We start from the raw sequence: 23,080 nt of genomic DNA on the forward strand, positions 1-23,080 counted from the left end.
CTCTCGTATTCCGAATCACAGAAAAATTTACTGACCTTTCCCAGTTCCCAGTTAAATTAAAGAATGCCAATCCCCGCGTCCGCGAAATAGCCGCCGTCGGCCGTCTCGCCACTCCGCCGCTGCAGCCGCACCTCACACTTACACATCGATGACTGTAAATCTGAGTTCACATGAAGCCCTACCATGACAATCTACATAATTAGGTATATGCTTATTGGGCATGTAGAGTAGAGTAAAATTAGTGGGTCGCATCGTCGAGATATTCACTTTTACATATATATCTGTAAGCATCGTATATCGCCTGCTACACTCCTCACCAGTATATATATAGGGGCAACTAATATATATATATATATATATAATATAATAGATAATAATAAATAAGAAATAAATGAATAAATAAATATAATAACAAATGATCAAGAGAGAGTAATAAACACCTTAGGTATTTATTACAGGTATTTTTACAGGTATTATTACAGGTATTTAATATTTATTAGCTCTTGAAATGATATCTATCTCGGTAATGATTTAACGGTGGTCACGTGTCATACACATTGAGTTGTCAGCAATCTTTGGTTGTCAGGTCGAGAGTTGCTATCGCGACAAAGCAGCGGTTTGTAGTCGTGCAAACAAAACGTGGTAAGTTCTGTCACTTATCTCCATGCCGTGTAACCTCATTAACTCATAAAGATTAGTCTTGAAAGTCCAAAGGACTATATCTAAGACGGAAAGAAACAATTAAAGTTGATCAAATAGACAGATCAACCACATGTACTTGGAATGTTTGGTAAAATGATGAATGTGAATGTGAATAAGTTGTTAGAATTTAATGATATTGATAGGAACAAAATAGTCCTACATGGTGGGATAATAATGAGTATTTCTATGCAATAACTTCACACCTTTGCACAAACTGAAAAAAAGTTTATGCCGTGATGTGCCACTGGATGTGATTTTAGGGGGTGTAATGTACGCTGTCCACAAGAAACGATGGCCGAAATCTATTTTCAGTTTGTGAATAGGTGTAAAATTATTGAGCTAAATATATACTAATCATGTCCTGTTAAACCCATAATGTTTCTAATTAAAGTAGGCCTAGTGCTCTATGCAATCGTTTTGCATAGAAAAAATATATTTGTGTGGAGTCACCACAAAACCTACCTTGTTCAAACCATGCATTCTGTAAAACTTATGTTTAACTTTATATCATCAAAAGTGTTCTACTCTGACTCCTGAGTTACGTTAGTAACTCGACTTTTCTGTGTATAAATCAGTGTGTCATTGGGGCATATGATACCGGTATCATATACAGGGCACCATACTCGTGCTTGTGTTAGCAAAAAAAGCAAGTAGCAAGCTTACCTACCTAGGCAGAAACATAAGACAACTACAGCGCAGTTCCACTCCCTCCCACTCCAAGAGCAGTGTCCCATCTCCAGGGGGGGGGGCACTCGCTTCGGAACTGGGTAGGGTTGTACCTCGGGGACCCTGAAAACCTGACCCTGGCGCAAACCGCTTTGCACCCTAAAATGCACCCTGTCCTAATATACTGCACTAAAAATGTACCCTGTTGCAATATTGCACACTTCAGTTATGTCCTAGCTGTCCTCCTGTCAATATAGATAGATAGATAGATAATAGGTTTATTGCAAAACTAGTGTTAACAACGTTACACAATACAAACATACCGTTAACAGCGTTACAATTAAAATAAAATTTGCAAACAAGATATCATCAGGCAGTATAAAACTGAAATTGACCAATATAGGCAGATATAGGGCCGGACACACTAGGCGATTAAATCGGGCGACTAAATCGCCGGTGAAATCGCTTAGTGTGTCCAGTCAGTCGCCGCCGATTTAGTCGCCCGATTTAATCGCATAGATCAAAACGTTTTGATATTATCGGGCGATAGAGTCGCCTGATAAAATCGCCTATTGTGTCCACTCGACTTGCGCGATAGAATCGGGCGATATTATCAGGCGATAAAGTCGCCCGATTAAATCGCCTAGTGTGTCCGGCCCTTATTGACCCAATATTGGCCTGGTGATATTGGTCCAATATTGTTTTGCCAATATTGGACCAATATCAGCTTGCTTGTTGGGTATCTAGATAACCCTGTGCCAATAATGATGTTCGGAAAATATACCTTGTCTAGCGGCACGTGCCCAGTACCTTTAATTTTTAAATAACAATGGGAGTGGGCCCCCCACCCCCCCGGGTCCTATTTCCTCTGTTCAGGTGGCCATCAGCCTGAAACACCAGTCTGCAGCTCCATATTTTCTCTTGGTGCCTAGCGTGGTCTTATTTCGTGCACACAACAATTTTTCCTGAAAAGTTTTATCGCCGGCATCGTCCCAAGCTATATTACAGTGCCAGTAGAATGGTCACAATTACCATTGTGATTATGTTATTATAATATGTTTGATTTTTGGTTAGTATCTCAAAGCTTGTCAGAATCCTTGTCAGTTCGGGAGGTATGATAGAGTTAGAATTAATAGCTTATATTCAGGATGGGGCGTCGTGTTTTGAAAGAATTGGTGAGAGGTGTGTGTTGGGGGGGGGATTTAAATGTAGATAAGTTTCCCTGCTTAACAAAGTCAAAATAGCAGATCAGGGCAAATAATGACAATTATTAGCAGTGTTATAACCAGATGAGACGGGATACTAGAGAAGCGTTGCCGAAAGGAGGTGTTGACCCGAAGTGCTGAGCGCAGATCTTGCGCGCAGTTCCGCGGCAAGGCGCACGTGACCGCGGGAACGTCCTACGACAGTATGCAGCGCTGGCAGCTATGGATCCGTGCGCCGAATGCTTAGGCCGGCGTACGCATCCATAGCTGCCAGCGAACAGTCCACAATTTTAGTGGGGGACACAGAGGGCAGACATTTGGGACGTGAGCAGTGTTCACTTGTTATAAAAACATAATGTCTCTGTTCGTAACCGAGCTGTGTCACGCGAAATCACAGAAAGACTGACGAAATTTTCGCGTTCGCGAACCAGCTGTTACAGATTGTCAGATAGCTTATCTTATTAGAATATTGTAATGTTTGTCATAAATTGACTACGTCACGAATTTTCTATGGTGTATATTTGTAAAAAAAAATTGCCATTTTTTTACATTAAAAGTATGTACTAACGGGACTAAACGTATCGTCAAATTGTTACCCGATAAGATTGTTTCTCAACTAGCTAAAAATCCAAAAAAACCTGGACGATTTGATAAACATGATCCTGACATTAATTGCTTGCTATGGGCTATGTATGAGTCACGAGTGTATGTTTACATTGAACAATATAGTAAAATACGAAGTATAATGCAGCAATTTAACCATAAATAGTAAACAGAATTACTTGCATTTTGTGAAAAAGTGGAAATATTTTCTTTACTTTTACTATTTACTATGCATTGATATGATACTGAGTTACTGTCATTTTCATGTAATTTTTACAAATAAATATACCTGCTCTAGACATGATATGTTTTGTTTTAATACATTTCCTTGTACCTTGAAAGGTGGTAGCCCAATAAGAATGAGCTGGACAAAATAGCTGACTGTAACTTTTGAAATGCAGAGGATACCTCGCCTGGAGAGTGATAGCAACCTCTTGAAACAACTTAAATATAACTATGAAACGCCGGAAGGTCAGTGTCAGTGCCATATTATATGGAATGTGTTTAGCATGAATATATCTGCCTAGATTTAGGGTTAATCGCTATATATAAGGGTTTTCACTATATATAAGTCTATTTGTTTGTGTACTGTAATTTTTTAATGTATTAGGTGAAACCTAGAAATAGTGGACTTTTTCATTTGAACCTATAAGTGGACTTGAACTGAAATATAGATAGGTATAAGTAATGCGATTCTAATCATGAAAGAAAGCGAATGCGCATAAGTTATATATTGTAATGTAGATCTTTTTAGGTCCTCGATATCAGGTATTGTTGGTGAAGAGGCGCACCAGTAAAATCTATACTCCAACCATATCTGATGATTCGTGGCAGCTAAAGTACAAAAGAAGGTTTGTTGTAGATTATGAATAAACTGAGAAAAATCAGTATTGCAGCAGTAGAGACCACCTCCAGGCATATATTCTCATCAGGTGGTCATGTTTTATAAGACCATGTAATGGCGTTCTTATATGTCGACGTTCTTTATTTCTTTTACTACGCCAATACGTAGGATAAACTGCAACGCATTCAAAATACAACTTTTAGTACTAGGGTCTACGTTATACAATCAAGGTACATATCATCATAAGTAAGTTACAAGCATGCGCGCCTGTGAGTACATGCATGAATACTCTTTTACAACAGTATAAATTGCCAACACGACAATATGCCCAGAGTCCCTAGTGTCCAAAAGTCTTCACTAATAATTATACTTGCTGATTCTACTAAAAACTATGAGCAAATAACTGTCAATCATATCTACGACGGAATATATCCATACATTAATCGCACTTGTCAAAGCATTGTTCATATTACGTAATCACTACCTGATTACAGGGTTTAGCTCAAAAGTTCACAAAGTCATCGTAATTCTACTCTGACCTCATTATAAGCTCCTAATTACACGTACTAAATGTGCATCGAAACCAAAGATCCTCAATCAGTTTTTCTATTTATCATATCTAAGAGTAAACAAACAATTAATCATCGATAGGAAATTGTGAGACCGACCCTACTGGAAGAATATTCATAACTTTGGCAAAATATGATTCTTCTCGGGAGATATTGCGCATGCGCCAGCACTGTTTCAGACGTGCAGCACTGCCTAAATAAAAGTACGTAATATAGCTTGTTGCGGGAGAGATCGGATAGTGGCAGGGAAGACAGCCGAGGGGCGGTGGAATAAGAAGGAGGCTGAGCGTGCGACAAGGGAGACAAGGGGAAGGACGGGTGGGGATGAAGTACTAGTTGTTGTTACAGCTATAGTCACGGTCTGCTTCCTATTTCTGAATTGAGGTCTACTAATGGAATTTTGTCATATCAATCTATGCTATAGGATGACCCCTCTTTATTTTATATTCATAATTTTGGCAAAATATTATAATCTTCTCGGGAGATAGTGCGCATGCGCGAGCACCGTTTCAGGCGAGCAGTACGACCTAAATAATAGTACGTAATATATACGATATGTATATATATATAATGTATATATATAGGCCCTATACACGAATGTACATATCTACCACAGATATCAATAGCTACTAGAGAGCTAGCGAGCGAGCGCGTACTAGCCTTACATATTACAAGTCTACGATAAATCCATGTGCATGTTTGTTATGTATGTAGGATCGGATATGGTGTGACAATATTCTGTATGTCGTGATTAGCAAATCTTTTCAATATCCCCTATACTTGTATAGTGCACCTAGCCGCCGTAGGCCCCTATACGGTCGCGGTTCCTGCATGTAGGCCTATTCAGTTTAGGCTATCAATCGGGAGTCATTTTTATACTTTCTATTTTTTTCATTTAGTGGAGACAAGCACAAAATAATAATATTATAGAAGGGACTAATAATTATGCAGAAGCACATATGTTTTGAAAAACCTGGGGGGCATTTCATATTGTGTCCCCCACCCTTCGAAAAGTGGAGGGCACGTGTCTCCCGTGTCCCCATGGCATTTGCGCCCATGCAGATCGCACCGCGCATATAGGATGAACCGTGGCGCGATGCTGCGAGCAAAGGTGAATAATCATAGATAGGATTTTACCATGCACCCTGCCGTCGGCCCGCCCGCGACCAGTTTCAACCGTTCAGAACGGCCGAAGAAAATTATCTTGGCAGTCAACGGTGACCGACGCACGAGCGCCATCTTCATATGCGGAACCCAGATCGCGATGCTGCGAGCATAATCGGATTTTACCATGCGCACGTGCCGTCGCCTATGGGGCGCCAAGTGTCGCATGACTGATCAAGTCTACAAAGTGATTTCGTTACGAAATCAACTACTGCGAATGATTTCGTTACGAAACCAAGTCTACAAAGTGATTTCGTTACGAAATCAACTACTGCGAATGATTTCGTTACGAAGTCAGCTACTGCGAGTGATTTCGTTACGAAATCAGCTACTGCGAGTGATTTCGTTACGAAATCATGCTACTGCGAGTGATTTCGTTACGAAATAATGCTACACATGGCGCGCCGGCGCACCAAGTGTCGCATGACTTGATTTCGTAACGAAATCAAGTCTACAAAGTGATTTCGTTAAGAAATCAACTACTGCGAGTGATTTCGTTACGAAATCAGCTACTAACATGTCTATTGATAAGAATGTATTACAGAAACCTATGTTGAGATACCCTCTGACCATATTAAATGCATTTTCAGCACAAAATATAACTCCCCTCGTGAGATATTGCGCATGCGCTAAAACAGTATCCTAGCCAGATTGAGTACTGACTGGTTTATGCAGTGAAGACCTTACATGCAAGGTCAGCTTCCTTTCTCATAAGTTAGATCTACTGATGGAATATTATCATAGAAATCTATGCTGGGATAACCCCTTCCCATTTTATATTCATAACTTTGGCAAAATATTATTTTTCTCGGGAAATATTGCGCATGCGCAAGCACTGTTTCAAACGTGCAGCACTGTCTAAATAAAAGTACGTATATATAGCTTGTTGCGGGAAAGAAGGATGCGAAAGTGAGGGAAGGTGGTAGGAAAGACAGCCGAGGGGCGGTGGATGAAGAAGGAGGCTGAGCGTGCGAGAAGGGAGACAAAGGAAAAGACGGGCGGGGATGAAATAGTAGTTGTGCACCCTACTGGCTAGGGCGCTCTCCTAATTATAAACACAGGTCTACTGATAAGAATTTAATACAGAAACCTATGATGAAATATCCCCTGACCATATTAAATGCATTTTGAGCACAAAACATAACTCCCCTAGTGAGATATTGCGCATGCGCTAAAACAGTATCGTAGCCAGATTGTGCTGACTGGTTTATGCAGCGAAGACCTTACATGCAAGGTCTGCTTCCTATTTCACAAGTGAAATCTACTGATGGAATATTATCATAGAAATCTATGCTGGGATAACCCCTCTCCATTTTTTATTCATAACTTTGGCAAAATATTATTCTTCTCGGGAGACATTGCGCATGCGCGAGCACTGTTTCAGACGTGCAGCACTGCCTAAATAAAAGAATACGTAATCAAGCTTGCTGCGTAAGAGAGAGGCGGGAGATTGAGCGAAAGTGACAGGAAAGACAGCCGTTTGGCGGTGGAAGAAGAAGGAAGCTGAGCATGCGACAAGGGAGGCAAGAGAAAGGACGGGCGGGGATGAAGTAGTAGTTTTGTACCCTACTGGCTAGGGCGCTCTCCGAATTATAAACACAGGTCACCGCTACCGGGGATGTCATTTCTCATACACTGTGGCTATGAAATAGATATATTGGTGCATCTTACTATAATATTTTCTTACCGAATTGTTTGACCAAAAGTATCTTAAAGGAGAAATATCGTGACAACGAAAGGTCTACACATCTTATCGAAATTCAATATGTCCGCTTCCCGCCCTCACTTATCAGCCGCAAGAAACAAAAGAGCAATAAAACAATAGTTTTCTCCTGTCCACATCTAATGCAATGTTTGGCTATTACAGACCACATGAGTGTAATTTTATCGAAATTTCTTAATCCGCTTGCCTGCCTGCCTGCCTGTGTGTCTGTGTCTGTTTTGTGTCTGTTTGTTGTCTGCCCACCTTCCTGCCTGCCTGTCTGTCTGTCTGTCTGTCTACCCAAGGTTCTTCCTGGGTCAGACATGCCTATAAAGCTGAAGCCAATATGCGATATCCCTTAAATCCTCCAGCATGCCGTGTTTACTGTTTACTTTTGACAATCCAATCATCTGTTTTCACAGCTTAGTGTAATACGTCTCTAAACTGATCGACTTATGATATGTTTAATTGACTACAATTGGCAATCGGGGATGATTTGCCTGATTGCCTGACTTGCCTTCTGAAATTCGATTTGCAAACTTGTGTTCTCCCTGGGTTTCGCCCTTTGGTTACATGGTTTTCTTTAGTTTCACAAATCTTTGTTTCCATGACACCCAGACAATAACTATATAATAAAGAACTTGGCAAAGCTGCTACCTATTATAACCTACCAGATGACAGTACATGACAACATAATTCTTCCATTATTGATAAATAAAATTAAAACGTTTAACGTTGTCAATTAATTTTCAGCACACCCTAGTATATGCTCCGTGATAATTCGCTGTACTAATTCGTGGCCATATATTCTTCTTCAGATTCCATAACTTGTCATGCGGATTTTTTAGCAATATCAGTCAGCCATTTGAGTCTGTGGGACTTGTCCATCTTGATGCAAAAGATTTACTGGCTGACTGCATCACTTACACACAGCTCAGAGAGAAGGTATAAAATTTCAGTGACTGATTTTTAGCTCATCTGTCCTGAGATCCTTTCATCTATTGGCAAGAGCGTCCTTCTGCTTGTCAACAATAATTCAGAAATCTTTCACTATGTTGTTCATAATTCGCCATTCTCTACCTCAGATTTTGTACTGTTGGTATAATAGGGCACCAACTATATATGTTCTCTTTTGCTAACTTGTGTCGGAGTTGATATAATACTGTACAATTCTCTCTCTTTCTCTCGCTCTCCTCTCTCTCTCTCTCTTTCTCTCTCTCTCTCTCTCTCTCTCTCTCTCTCTCTCTCTCTCTCTCTCTCTCACTCTCGATATTTCTCTTTTGACCTCCCTAGCTCCCACATTTGTTCTCCCGGGATTACACTCCACTTTTATCTTTCTCTCTCACCCCCCTCTCTCTCTCTCTCTCTATCTCACTCGTTCTCTGTGGCACTCTATCTTTCACTCTTTCTCGATTGGACACTTCTCTCATTCTCTGCTTTTCTCTGTCTATCTGTATTTTCGTGTGGCTCTGGCTGTCTCCCCTACCTTTTTCTCTTGCTCGCACTCTTTTTGCTTGCTTCCTCCATCTCTATCTCTCTCTATTTTTCTCTCGCTCCCTTCTCAGATGAGCCTTGTCGTCCTGCGGCACTAGGTTAATAAAGTATGTCAAAATATATAAATATGTGGTTAATAAGTGCATGTGAAAGAACCAGGGCACTGGCAAGACCCCCTCTAAATATTTTTGGATCTGGCAACTGTATTAATTGCTGGCTTTAAAATTCTTTATCATATAAAACATGTACAGCCTATAGTTTCCCAATGGGTTTAGGGTGCATTTCCTCGGCGGGTGAGCTGAAGGTAAACATGTCTGCAAATAAATCATGGTAATGTCCAACGAGATTGCCAATTAGAATCTTGGGTAACCGTTGCTTGTTTATAATGTCTTTCTTTTACAGTTTTCGAAATTGGCAGACACAAGCCCAAATTGCCATGGAAGAGGATACCTGCCAGATAACAGGGTAAGATAGATTGGCTGTATCTTATGCACGCCTAAGGCTGTTGCCAGAAACATCATGAATTCAAGGTCAATCATAGTTTTAAAATGTTGTAACGCTTTGGCATGAGGTGGCAATTACTTTAAAAAACACATTGAAATGAGCTGGATGCAAAGAATGAGGGGTACGTGTTTCCTGGTATGTGTGTATACTGGCTGCTATTCCAAATTATTAACCTGTCCATGATTATAGCTAGCTTGCATTAATTCTCTTAGTTCCTTCTCTCCTCGTGGAGAATAGGGCTGGACATCAAATTTCTTCATGACGTTCTATCTAAAGTTGGAAGCTCTTTCGGCCTCGTTCCATGTTTTAAACCCTAGCCAAATCCTATAGCTTGCATTAGCAGGGCATTATCCACTGTACCCAGCAGGATGTATGAACCACCAATAAGCCATATCGGAAAGTCCTCACCGCCATATTGAGATCAGATAAGAGTGGGTATAAGTTGCCTATATTTTTAAAACATGGTTACGATAGTACTAGTCTAGGTTTTTAATCTATAATTCTCGATCGTCACTAACGTTGTACTTCAATTCACAGGTGCGTTTCTGTTTACAGAAACATTTACGAATATGATTGTGGTCATTTGGGATATTTTAAATGCACGAGTGTTTACATGAATCATGTACTTTCCTAAGCGTGCCTCGGGCATTTTATACCCCCTTTTTCTATGACCTAAGTAACACAGCTGGACTTTCCGATATCACTTATGGTGGAAGATGCTGATGTAAGATCAGCAGGATCATTATTGTAGTAATTATCACACATGTGTAACATCTGTCTGATTATGCTTAGGATGTAAGCTATAGTATATAACACTGCTCACTACTGGCATCATCTATACAGGATAATGGTTTTATTTTTCACTGATCCTTAATTGGTATGATTTAATTGGATTGTGGTAAATGTTCTTGGACAGGACTTACAGTCCCAGCAAAAGCAAAGCACCCAGGATGTTGATTCTAAGATTCCACTAAGTCAGTATGAGTCTGCAGGAATGGAAGGAATACGTAACCTTTTGCACGAATCGACCAAGCACATTGCTGATGTCACTGCTGGCCAGCCTTTCGAAGAGTGTGTGCGGCAAACACAGGTAACGATGTCTATACATATTATGTATATGCTATAGTAGTGGTGTAATAAAATAAGAGGTGGGTAGACACCAACAAAAATGGTCTTTGAAAGGCAAGTGGCGCCTTTTTTTTCAAAATGGTTACCACAAAATTGTGAAATTTCGTCTTGTATCTTTTATCTTTTTATCTTGTTTAACGAGAACAACTGGCTCCATGCAGCCACACTGCATGCATTACGTCCAGCCACACTGCATGCGTTAATGACTGGCGTTGGGTGAAAGTTCCTCTTCTTCCTCACTACACAATGGCGGATATTTTATATTTGCATTTTATTTTATACTAGAGGCTTCTGAATGTTATGTGGGCTTACCATTGATTTCTATGTTCTGTGCCTAGGATAGCCAAATGTTTGCTTTTAGCTGGACAGCCTTGCACAATAAATGCCCCAGATCTTTATAAAGCCAAATTTTCTTGAACACATTAAAAAACAATTGTGCCTTAATTTTCAGCAAAAGTTTAAGAAATATTTTGTGTACATTATTTTAGCTGGTAACTTGAATAATAAGTGGCCCAAGTCTAGTGCATATTATTAAAATACAAACCGTAAAAAAATTAACATGAAAGCACCACGCTGAAAACACTTGGCTTATGAGCGCTGTCAGGATGATGAGGCCGGGTGACACTGCCCTAATTGTTACATATCACCTCGTGTTGGTATAAACAGTTTTGTACTGAGTAAATACCATGGCACATGACCTATACAGTCAATGTGAATGCCCCTCTGGTCTAGTAGTCTAGCCCACCAGATGTTTGTGTAATTGAACTTACATTGCTTTTGTGTACTCTTTTGTGTAATATTTTGGCATTCTTAAATGTTTTTGAATATTACTGACTGGTTAGAGTACATGAACTAGTGAGTAATGAGTGCACTGTCACTACAGTTCCAAATCTCTTTCTTATTATGACTTATAGTTACTTGTGATTAATTTAATATGTTGTTCAAGAGAATCAAGATAAATGTTAATAGGGAAGCAATCCGAAATGAGAACTGAGGCCAAAACTAGTAGCCACAGATAATATATCATGAAAAGGGTAAGCACAAAGGTCAGTGGATTGACCTGCGTCCTATGCATGTGGTTTTAAGGTGACAGTGAGAGTATACCTCTTTAGTGCATAAATCAAGATAAAGCAGAGGAGTGACTCTGAGATAGATGGCCATGCAGATTGCAACTTTTTTTTTTGCAAGTGTGCACAGTCACTTTGCTGTCCCAGTCTAATAGTCTGCATTCACTTTGATATTACCACTGTACGGTATTTAGGCAAACAGACAGACTGAGAGCTCAATCAAAAGGAAGGAAGATGGTGCTATGGTGCTGATGTCTCTGTCTGAGCTAGAGATACCAAAGTGCACACCTGTTGTCCTTGAGGAACAGGGTGACGAGCAACAAGAGTATAGGGGCAAGGAGAATGATGAATATAAACAAAACCACAAGGAGTCAACCAGCTGGCATGTCGCACCAGAATCAGATGTCACGCTGCCCCCACGGTGGGTTTTCTTGCAATAAAATGACAAAAAATGAATAAAATTGAGGTGATTTCTAATAGGGAATTCTAATAATTGTCATTTGTCAGAGAGTTTAGGTGAAGTTTAGACTTTTTCCTCTTCCAGCCATTATTGTTGAGTGCATTGATGTCTTAAATAATTTGTACTTGACATTGCATTGATTATTGAGTCAAGATTATGTATTTATGTTTGAATGGAATAATTAATTTACGTATGTGTTTATGAGCAATGAAATTACTGTGTGCGACCTGTTTGTTCATATGTGGCAATCCGCGTCATTATTTATAAGTTATGCTCATATTTATCAAACCAAAACGTATTGTTTGCTTGTTGCATTCATGCTCAGTTCCGTTTTGCATCAGTATTATGATCTGTTAACGTTCTACTTATTCACTCTAAGGATGTTTGAAAAATTGTTGATGGTTTGTGATGCATGGAATTAGTGTCTATATATCTCAGCGTTATCTATAATTGGTACCAGGGAGATGAGTAAGAAAAAAAGACAGCTGCTAGGCAAGCTACGCAGCATTTACCAGTTGCTTTGTACCATCTTCAATATGAGTCCCAGACATCTAAAGACCCGCCAGCCAATGTCAGCCAAACTTTTGGAACTGCTCGCTACCAGCTCACCTTACAAAAATAAGGATGCCCTCCAGGGCATGACAGGGTAATTATAACTTAGCCAATGAACGCATTGCTTAGTAGAAGTACGACAGCATTCTCCGTTGAATTTTTGTTAAAATGATCAGTGGTCAAACAGGGTCTTTGCCTGTGCCCCCCCCCCTAGATTTTGGAGCAAAATTAAAAAATAAGCTTAGCTAATAATCGTAAATAAACCTAACGTGATTTTTTTTGGTCACTTATTCGTGAAAGCCTTGTCTCAGACCTCATACCCACCCCTACCACACTATGGACGTAGATCAAGAGCTGCGCCCGCCGCTCATTATTACACAGTTTAGTCATGAAATTTTGCCCCCCAGGAATTTGCTCAGCCTACGGCCCTGTCAAAGTTTTAGGGGCTTTGATGGAGACATAAGTGATGTCACATTCTTTCTTCAACACATCGTACCTAAAAATATTCTATAGGTATCCTGCGTTCATTTTATGTTATTAGACTAAATATTCAAGGGAGAGGGGTGGCACGTTTTCGTCTCCTATGCCTTGTTTGAGATTTAATTAACATTATAATTAATCAAGATTATTACCTTTAAAGTTTGGAGTGAATTTAATGAATCAAGGTATCTATAATAAACCACGAAATATAGTATATTATGTACGACATCATCAGTAATATTAGAGCAGGCCTCCATGTGTGGTGAAAAACATCAGTGTACGTTATTAAGTGTTAGTGTAATGTTTGTGAATGCTGGCACTCCTGCAACAGATCTATATATATTATATCCTCCTTTGCATTTCACTTACTATAGCTGTGTTTATATCCGTCAGTGTTTGACATAATCACTTGTTTTATTTCTGTCTACTGTACTTATATTTAATTGTTTGTTACCTATGGCAGTGTAGTTAATTGTTAGCAGGAAATTCTAATTGACCTACAGTTTTAGCATTCCAGTATGGTTATGTTTTAGTATACGTGTTGTTCTGGTATGTATACGTCAGTTGCATCATCAGATTTATGTTGTTTTTAGCTTTGGTTAAAAGGTTGACCAGTTTTTATGCGTTTTATATTTACTGATACCAATTACACAATCTTATTACATAGTGTGTGTTTGGAGTTGCACTGACAGTGAGCATGTGGCGAGCTTGTGTTGATATTTTCACAAATGTACCGACATTAAAAGAATAAATAAATGGGGGGGGGGAATAAATCAGCAGCAACAAGACTGCTAGCAGCCTACAGTGATCAGCAAGTAGAATTAGTAACGATAGTAGCAATTATTGTGTTGGTACAAGACACTTTTACTACTATGTTAACAATACAAAGATAAATTATGCGCACTTTGTGCTCTCTTTCAGCCTTCGTGCAACTGGTGGGATTTTATCCCATGCAGGAAAATCATGTGATCTCACATCAGCTAGCTCTGATACTGTAGCTTCCCCAGACGTTGGTGCAGTGTCTCAAACCAGCAAGGCTCCTGTAGCCCTAAATGTTGGGCGCAGGTAACAGATTCTACGATCTAATAGATAATAACAGATCTATGGATAGTTGGTGATTTAGGCATTGAACATTTTGTCGAAATTGAAAGTCAGCTAGATTATTATAACGCTTGAAGATTTGTGGGTCTGTGCAGTAGGCAAACTGATGTGTGAGCCTGCTCTGAAGTCGGTGTTAGCAGTTGTATTTGTAGACCAGACACCTGCTTATAAGGGCACTTTTTGTGTTATAATGATAACCTGTCTATTATAGTTACTGTCGGCAGATCACTTTAGTAACCCTTATTATACTGGTTTTACTGTATTCAGTTGTGGTGTGTGGAGGCCTGCTTATGTTAGTGAAGGCATGAGTTGACAAGAATAAATATCAGTGCCGCCTGGTGAATGCTTAATTCTAGTCGGTTAGGAATCTAATTTTGACAGACATGTTGAATATATATTGTTATTATGAACAATAAATGTCACAGTAACTATATGTTCCCTTGGTGCTGACGTACCTGGTCATTTGTAGGATAAAGACGAATGTAAAGCCAACGTCGACAGAGAAGCAGACACCGAGACTTGAAACCTGGGAAGATCTCTTTAATGTAGGGGGCGCCACCGATGGAACACAGTCACAGAGCACAGCAACTGGAAGTTATCAACGGCAGTCTATCAAGTAATCAATTTTATTTATTATGATCTATATATTTGCTGAACTAGAGTCCATTTAAGGGTAGTCTAGTATAATCGGTCTGATAGCGTGCGATCACTATCTATTTGGGTGTTTTTGCAAGTTGGAATGTCCTTATATAGAGGTGAACAGTAATGAACAATCAGAATAATTTCTTGTTATAAATATGATTAATGAAACTAATTTAACTGTATGAAGTAAGATCAGGAGTCTATCAATATCTATTGATAGACTCCTGGTAAGATATATATTATCCAGTATACATCTAAGGAAGTGAAATGTCATGAATTGGGCATGCATTTTGGACATAGGGCATGTTACTTTTACTCATATTTTGGTATTTTAGTATGTTATCCAACTTTTTCTGGCTTCATTTCAAGATAAAACCCATTTGTATGAATTTGAAAGGAAAGAAGACAAACCATTACTACAGTGATTGTACATAAATATTTGACTAAATGTCAGGTTGATGTTAACGATGATAGGAGTGTCGTGACAATTTATTCAGATTTAGATGCAGTCACTTTAATCATATGAATACCACATGATCAAGAGGTCCATGGCTTCATGTGTATTCACGTAGGAAATACTCATGTCTATTTAATATTATTTAGGATTCCCTATCTAATGCATCTTGCCTCTCCTATAGTAAAGCAGTGAGAGTTCATTGGCTCTATACATAGTCATTATGTTTGGCTGGCTTCCTAATCGGTCTCCTGTTGCACTGACATTGAGGTCTAGTCTCAGTTGGGTTTAACTGCTATTCTTATTCGTGTGCTGTTTTCTCCAGTGCCTGTTGCCGGTTTACCTCATGTAGATCATCAGTTATCTTAACCATGCATTCACGATTAATTTCTTGAGGGTTTCCATCAGATGCGTGTGATTTCTTTGGTGTTCATGTTTGTTCGATACAATAATATATGACCATGGATGTTGGTCTGGTCAGGACACCATCACAGATTCCCATAGCTTACTATGGTAACACGTGGCAATTCATCCGGTTTTAGGGCGTGCATTTTCTTAGATCCCTTGTCATACTAAGTTTGAAACACAGTCGTGTTTTTCTCGTGAGCATTGAACTACTAATTGGCATATATCACAAACAAACTCCATATTATATGGATATTTTGGGAATTTTACCTTTAATCAATTATGGCGGTGGTTGGTCGATGCTAAATAGTCGAATGAATTATCTGAATAGTTAACTTTCTTCTGGTTGCAGAAGACAGGAAGAGGTCTCAGACGACAGAAAGGAAATACAACGAACTCCTCCATGGCAGTCTATTATTGATACTAACAGGGAGACGGAGCCAAGTCGTCGGACCAGCAGGTTGCAGTGGTTGCACAGTTATTATATCCTTTGCACCAAAGTGAAGCTGTTAGTTTATGGGAAATGTTATCTTAGAAATATGATTGAAATTGATAATGAAAAAATGGTGCTGTACCTGGTTTGTTACACCAGAGGGGTTTTGTAGTATAACTGAGAATTTTAGATACCTGGGTCACAGTGGCTGTTCTTATTTGTGAAGATGATCTGTGATGATATTCACAGCTGTCTGTTTCATTAGGAGGCAGCAGAGGTCAACAAAAACCATGGTACCGCATATGAAACAAGGCTTCAACAAACTGAAAGATTCTGCAGGTGCCCGCTGTAAGAATGCATTGGAGAGGATTGACAGGTATTTGAGCATAGATGTAGTCACAGAATAAACAAGAGGGAACTTCGGGTGACGGAATCGCAGACAATTAGGCAAGGCTATATACCAGGCGTGATTATATACCAGGCTGTGAGACTACATCGGCATGTAAAGATAAGAAAAACTCCTTGTGTTAGTTACTTGCATAAATGTGAACAAAATTAATCCAATGATTGTGAATAGATCTGGAAGGGTATCTAATGCACCAGTGACGTTTGACTTTGAAGTTGACAGTGGTTGCTTTGACTTTTGAAGTAAACATTGTTTGCTGCCCATATATAATATTATAGGATCCTGATGTATTGGTGGAGAAATAGGCTCAGACCAAGTAATTACTTGCATTATGCAACGTCAATACACTACATTTTAGTATGAAAAGCATTTAGTTTGTTAGAAGATGAACAGGTGATAGGAAAGTGGTAGCATTTAGTATATACTAGTTAGGTCGATTGTAATTCATTATAGCACACTTACCATGTACGTTTTCTTTGATTTCTTAATAAAAAATATCTAACAATTTTGATCGTTTCCTTTACAGGGAGATGTGTACAGTCTATAGACAGAAGTTTCTCTCTCTAAAACTGAGTCCCCTTTACGAACAGAACCTTGCAGCTATGCGGACGTCAGCCAAAAGGATCTACAGAGATGTGGACGTCAACATTAAACCGGCACAATGGTATGAGCCATTGTTATTTTGCTCTGGTGAAGTCATCAGTGTCATCACAGTCTGAAGTATTGTAGTATACAGAGCTGTAACCTTCATACATGAAAGTCATTTGCTAACAGCCGAGAAGTGTAACCATATCCTTAGTAAAGAAGGCTTTATGCAGGCAGAAATTGTCACCACACATCTAGGAAGTGTGTGGGGAAAATGCTGTCAGCCCTGTATATGGTTACATAGCAGGGTTTGGTTCAGATAAGTGGCCTTAGTTACGAGTTTTAACGTGCCCATCGTCCTTCCCAAAATGATATTGCTAGTGCGTGTGACACTGTCGGGGGAAACCGTGATGTGCTTGAACTGCCATTGATCTCGACCATCCTAGTTGATTCTGACTGGTGTAGGAGGCAGCAGCTGTAGTGCTCATGTTCTATGTCTGTGGTGTGAATACTAGCATGGAATTAAGCCCGTGCCGTATGCAAGTGTTTAAATACTTCTGGGTGTGTCTTCTTTCTTGCTGTTGTGAGTTGCTAGTTACTGGGTGCCACTACACTCAGACTCATGATCAGTAATTCAACACTGACTCCCCCATTCCCAGAGGGGTTGTACCACAGGGAGGGAGATTTTCTGTGGGAAACTCCACGCGCATTCCACCTGCTTACAAGCATATACAATACGAGTATTATGAGGTCACCTCAAGAACACACCATATGCCAAGCTGGGGTCTTGTGAACTGTGGGGGGTTCAACTGCAGCTAGTTATTGTTAGTAGGGTTGGGTACACGCAGAAGGGAAAGCATTATAAGCAGTGTGCTTTTAGTCATTTTTCGCTATTTGGTTTGTGCTAGGATTCCTTGTTCATTTAGTCGTTTCCTGTACGTATCATGCCTATAGAATATCTGTCATATCTGATTTCTTATTTTACATATACCAATTTGTAAAATGGAAAGGATAGCATTTCATGCACATGTCTGTTGACGCTTCTAACACATTCTTCTGTTTGTTAAATGTTACTAGGTATCAAGACCTCAATGCAGAGGTAAGCGAGCTTGCAGGCAAGAATGACATTGAGATAGAGGGTGCTGTGGCTCAGCTCAGCTCTTTCATGGCAGAAGATTCACTAACAATTGCTCATGGACAGCAAAAGCTATGCCTCATCGTCATGTCTATGCCCATATTCGACCTATGTACCATTAGCATGCAAGCTGCGATTCTGGTACGTACAATTCTAGGGTCATGACACTGCAATGACCACAGCAACCTACCATAATGTTCGATGACATTTAGGAAAATTAGAAACTATTGGTTCCCCTTAGCAGTTGTACACACAAGCGATAATGTGTAGTGTAGAGCGGTAGTGTGTAGCACTAATATCAGAGGGTGAATAATGACAAATTATATTGTCATTTGTATTTTGTATATTGTCATTATTTGTATTGTTTTTCATTATCTGTATTTTGTATATTGAATATTTATCATTATTCATCCATGACTAATATGTTGTTATGAACATATGGATTGACCGCTTGGATGCAATAGTGGTGTGTCATATACCATGTGACCTGTCTTGATGTAATTGTGAATGTTTGTCTTCTTGCAGTTTGTGCTTGATAAAATTCTACATGGGCCTGAAGAGCAACTACACCAATGGATGCTCCTGCGCAAATTTCCTGTAGGTGGCATCATCTAATTATTGATGATATTTGTGTCAAGATGTTAGTAACAACATGTTGAGTAACAATCGTCCTGCGACGAACGTGTGTAACAATCGTCCTGCGACGAACGCGTGTGTTACAGTCATCCTGCGACGACCGTGTGTAACAATCGTCCTGCGACGACCGTGTGTAACAATCGTCCTGCGACGACCGTGTGTAACAATCGTCCTGAAAGACGACGTTGTGGTTCACAGTATCTCGCATGAACGAGCTGTGCACAGTTCACTCTGCGCACGACCGTGTGTAACAATCGTCCTGCGCACGTGCGCTGTAACATCGTCCTGGACGACCGTGTGTAACAATCGTCCTGCGCGACGAACGTCTGTGTCACCATCATCCTGCGACAACGTGGTGTCACACTCGCTCCCTGCGAGACGGAACGTGTGTGCTCACGAGTTATCATGCCGAACAACCGCGTGTGTCTCACATCTTCCTGCGACGAACGTGTGTGTCACAGTCATCCTGCGACGAACGTGTGTGTCACAATCGTCCTGCGACGAACGTGTGTGTCACAATCATCCTGCGACGACCGTGTCACAATCACTAACCACCACTAACAATCACTAATCATTCAGCTCTTATTTTCATTCATGTAGCTCACGTTACAAAAATAGTTTCATATTGTTAAAAATGGTTAGAAATAGTTTAGCAATAATTTCTCTGATATATGGCATGATTTCCAAAGACAACACAATAGACAAATAGTAAAAGAGAAATATGTTTGCTATTCACACGATCACATGATGAGTGCATTAGGTCATATGTCATATTGTCTTTGGCAGGTGGTATCTACTATCTAGTCAATTGTTACAAATACAATGATTCTGACTGACAATCTTGGCAGATTCGACCCACTCCCTTTGTATGTTTTTTTTTTTTAGAATTTTGTAGCATGGTACTCGATCCATATTTCAATCACAATATCTTGGAAAGCATTTGAAGTAAAACAAATGTGCACATATCCAACATACAAGCAATGCCATTACATGCAGCTGGCTTGCAGCATAGATGCTTGCAGGTAGCCCTGCCTACGTAAGTTACTGAAGTGCATACTGGAAAGATTCAATAACAAGAAACAATATCATACAAACTGGCTCTAACAAACTGAAAACACCAGTATGGTATTAAGTCAGGAAATATTAATGTTTTGTCTCTTTTCGGCTTCATGTTTCTGCAATGTTTAAATTGATATAGCAACTAAAATATTTTGTACGAATGTATGTTGCGTGAAATTTTGAGAGGTCTGACTGGGAGGGTCTGGGCAAGTTGTCATGACCCATATATTATGTTTTGGATATCAACAGCTATGTATAACATTCTTACATTTTTCTTCGCACATGGATAATACACTTTCAATGCAGCCTACAGACCTCTGCTTCATCATAAAGTAGCTGTTTATATCCTAGATGTCTGGGCACTGCCCTTTCCCCTCTCTGTGCCTGTTTGAATTTGATTGCCCTTCGCATCCACCACACGGCAGTTACATACCCTCCACAGCCAACACCGAGTTACACCCACTGCATAAAGTGCAGAACCTAACAAGCCTGCTTCGATTTGAAGCTCCTTTCATAACAATCTGGTGTCAACACTTCTTAAACTCACTGGAGGCTGCAACCTCCCCAGCCTACTGGCCAGTAGTCCTGGCGCTACCCTGTTGAATACTACACAGGTTTGCCCACCCTGCTGACGCCTGCATCAGAGCAACTAAACTTAGCATCTAGACCTTGAAATCTCCAAGTTCTTTGGTGCGTAATGTTGCTACTTCAACAGCGTCTATTAGAGCAGCACGGAAACCACGTTTCTCTAGCAGGTGCATGGCATAAATAGTGCACCCAGCTGGGGAGCACACGTCATCTTTCAGTGAGTCGGGGTGTTGTCCAGACTCCAGAACAAGCTTTGCGGATCCCTGTCAACAGATATGGATATGAACACACAAAACTAATAACTAAACGAAATTAATAATAATAATAATAATAATAATAATAAGGTAATTTCAGATAATCACCTAACAAATGTAGTAACACCATGATTACCACGAGGACCACGTTACACCATGATATAACAAATACAGACTATTCACGAATTTTGGACAACGCCTGTGGACAACTACATGCAAAGTGGAGAATGGACAATTATAGAAGAAACAGCTTTGCAAAACATCTAATAATTGTTCACATTTTAATGTGAATTAATGCTTTCAATACAAAGTTTATCAACAAGATCAAAGAAGTATTCTTCATATCATCGTGGCATGTACAGGCTTGAACGCACTGCTGCTTATACAGAGCTGACTGCAAAGTCACGTAACTATTAGCTCAATACGTCATTCAACAATCTTTGATTCAGCGTGATAGTTTCACGAGTGACCAGGTCGCGTTCTTGTACCAGTCCAACTTAACAAATACTATTATATTATTATGTATTTCTACGATATCTGACTGTAGTCAATATCGTTATTGTTGAAATACATTCGAAAACAAAGTTTATAGAGAAAACATTTGTATACCATGACAGCATAGGCAGCTAATCGAAGAGCTTGGTCTCTGGGCATTCCCATTTTCACAGCTCCATCTGCTAATGACTGAATGGCTGTAAAGACATATGCGGGTCCGCTGCCACTTAGGCCCGTTGCTATGTCAATGAGTGACTCGGAGATCTCCTCACAATACCCTAAAATTATGGAAATATAAATTAAAGGAAATGTCTTGAAGTGCATCGCACATGGTTCAGATTTTTTTGTTAACTAAACACTTAAGTACTAATAATTTATGAGTAATTTTATATATAATATCAGGAGTTAATAAAGACAAACAACATTTGTCTTTATTTACTCCTCATAATATTAATAGTTTACTCCGATTTAAACATTAACTAGTTAAAACCAATTTTAAATGCAATTTTATAAAGGCACTACAGAAAAATTTCCAGAAAAACTGGTCTGCTGTGACGTCAAGCCGATGGCATGACTGTTTGCAGTCATTTCTCCACAGTACAGCACTAAGCTACGTTACGATGATTCAGGTTATGTAAATTTGCTCATCCACATGGAGGAGTATCGGCAAGCATATGTCCTATATTTTAATTGTTGAAAAGAACTATGGGGAAACTAAGGGTAAGGGACTTTTCCCTCTAGTCAGGATTTGTTCACTGCATACATTACACTGAAATTACAAATTTAGAAACGCAGGTCGGCGTTCAGCTTTGAATATCAGTGCCAAAGATAAGGTGGTCACAAAGAATTTATACACGGGGCCTTGGAAGACGTGGATCACGATATTGTGGCCAAGGTTCCAATTACGGACACTATTGTTGTCTCAGTTTTCCCCACCAAGCATCAAGTCATCTTGCCAATAGCACTGTATACCAGTGCAGTCTAAAAGCCAGGGACTCCAGGTAACTTATAGTACGCCATGCTGACAGTTACTTTCTTCGCACTCTTACCTGGTCGACCATATATATGGCCTGGAGAATATTTACACCTTAATGTTCATGAGGCACCTGACACCAAGCTCACCATTGAACCTCGCATGGACACTACTGCTGCTGACTCAACGAAAATGTTGTGGCCTCAACAAGAAGTTATCAACAGCATAAGAAAAAAGGCCCCCGTTCTCAATATATGACCAGTGAGCCCACACTGTTGAGACAGAATAAGCTCTCTTTGGTTAAGTATGCCCTGCGTTCTCTCCGCACGTTGTGACAGACTTATTACGGATCTGAGGGCCCCCTATTCTTGCTATTAGTCAGGGGTGTTAGGGCTAAAAAAGGGCCGTTTGGTTCACATTATTCCAAAAGCACCAAATTTGGCCTAGATGTTGCCCATACCATACTTTTTCGATTTCTGGCGGGCGCCGGAATAGGCGCCCCCCGGGGCCGCCATATTGGCAAATTCCAATATGGCCACCACCCGGGTTGGGGGTCAATCTAGTTAAACATCCAAAAGAACTATAATCATAAATAATACCACTTTTTAGGGGTTTTCAAGGTCTGGGAACCTGATTCTGATTTTACTTCAGTGATTTGAGGTCAAGGTCACCCCTCAAGGTCACCCAAAGGTCATTTTGGGGTCAAATATGGTACGTCAATTATAGGTAAAAAACCAAAAGTGCTAGAATCAGACATAATACCACTTTTTAGGG

The 23,080-nt window shown here is 39.8% G+C and overlaps 2 protein-coding genes across 4 annotated transcripts in view; one reads left to right on the plus strand and one right to left on the minus strand.

Annotated features, from left to right (window-relative positions):
• The first annotated feature begins 569 nt into the window (after positions 1 to 569).
• On the plus strand, positions 570 to 19,106 carry LOC106807358 (coiled-coil domain-containing protein 60-like). 3 transcript variants are annotated; one of them, XM_014809669.1, is made up of 15 exons: positions 570 to 642; positions 3,519 to 3,647; positions 3,931 to 4,027; positions 8,274 to 8,400; positions 9,352 to 9,414; positions 10,370 to 10,543; positions 11,843 to 12,069; positions 12,569 to 12,754; positions 14,062 to 14,205; positions 14,711 to 14,857; positions 16,095 to 16,202; positions 16,441 to 16,551; positions 17,108 to 17,245; positions 18,244 to 18,442; positions 18,827 to 19,106. In XM_014809669.1, the coding sequence occupies exons 2-15, from the start codon at positions 3,572 to 3,574 to the stop codon at positions 18,914 to 18,916; spliced, it is 1,887 nt and encodes a 628-aa protein (XP_014665155.1). In that variant the 5' UTR covers positions 570 to 642; positions 3,519 to 3,571; the 3' UTR covers positions 18,917 to 19,106. The 3 variants fall into 3 exon arrangements, with proteins under 3 accessions (XP_014665155.1, XP_014665157.1, XP_014665156.1); XM_014809671.1 differs by lacking the exon at positions 12,569 to 12,754; XM_014809670.1 differs by lacking the exon at positions 570 to 642 and having other exon boundaries at positions 3,551 to 3,647; positions 3,921 to 4,027.
• Positions 19,107 to 19,646: 540 nt separating this feature from the next.
• Positions 19,647 to 23,080, minus strand: part of LOC106807360 (pyrroline-5-carboxylate reductase 2-like) — a 20,933-nt gene continuing 17,499 nt past the window's right edge. The window contains exons 5-6 of the mRNA XM_014809672.1: positions 21,448 to 21,611; positions 19,647 to 20,847 (exon numbers count right to left, since the gene is read on the minus strand). Coding sequence (XP_014665158.1) covers positions 20,659 to 20,847; positions 21,448 to 21,611 — 353 coding nt within the window. The 3' untranslated portion in view covers positions 19,647 to 20,658. The remainder of the gene's footprint in view (positions 20,848 to 21,447; positions 21,612 to 23,080) is intronic.

The sequence above is a fragment of the Priapulus caudatus genome, unplaced genomic scaffold, assembly GCF_000485595.1.
Source record: "Priapulus caudatus unplaced genomic scaffold, Priapulus_caudatus-5.0.1 Scaffold210, whole genome shotgun sequence".
Lineage (NCBI taxonomy): Eukaryota > Metazoa > Priapulida > Priapulimorpha > Priapulimorphida > Priapulidae > Priapulus > Priapulus caudatus.

Coding starts and splice junctions, on each gene's coding strand:
- LOC106807358 (XM_014809669.1), top strand. CDS start 3,572: ATGCAGAGGATACCTCGCCTGGAGAGTGATAGCAACCTCTTGAAACAA. Junction 3,648..3,930: donor TAACTATGAAACGCCGGAAG/GTCAGTGTCAGT, acceptor AGATCTTTTTAG/GTCCTCGATATCAGGTATTG. Junction 12,755..14,061: donor GCCCTCCAGGGCATGACAGG/GTAATTATAACT, acceptor GCTCTCTTTCAG/CCTTCGTGCAACTGGTGGGA.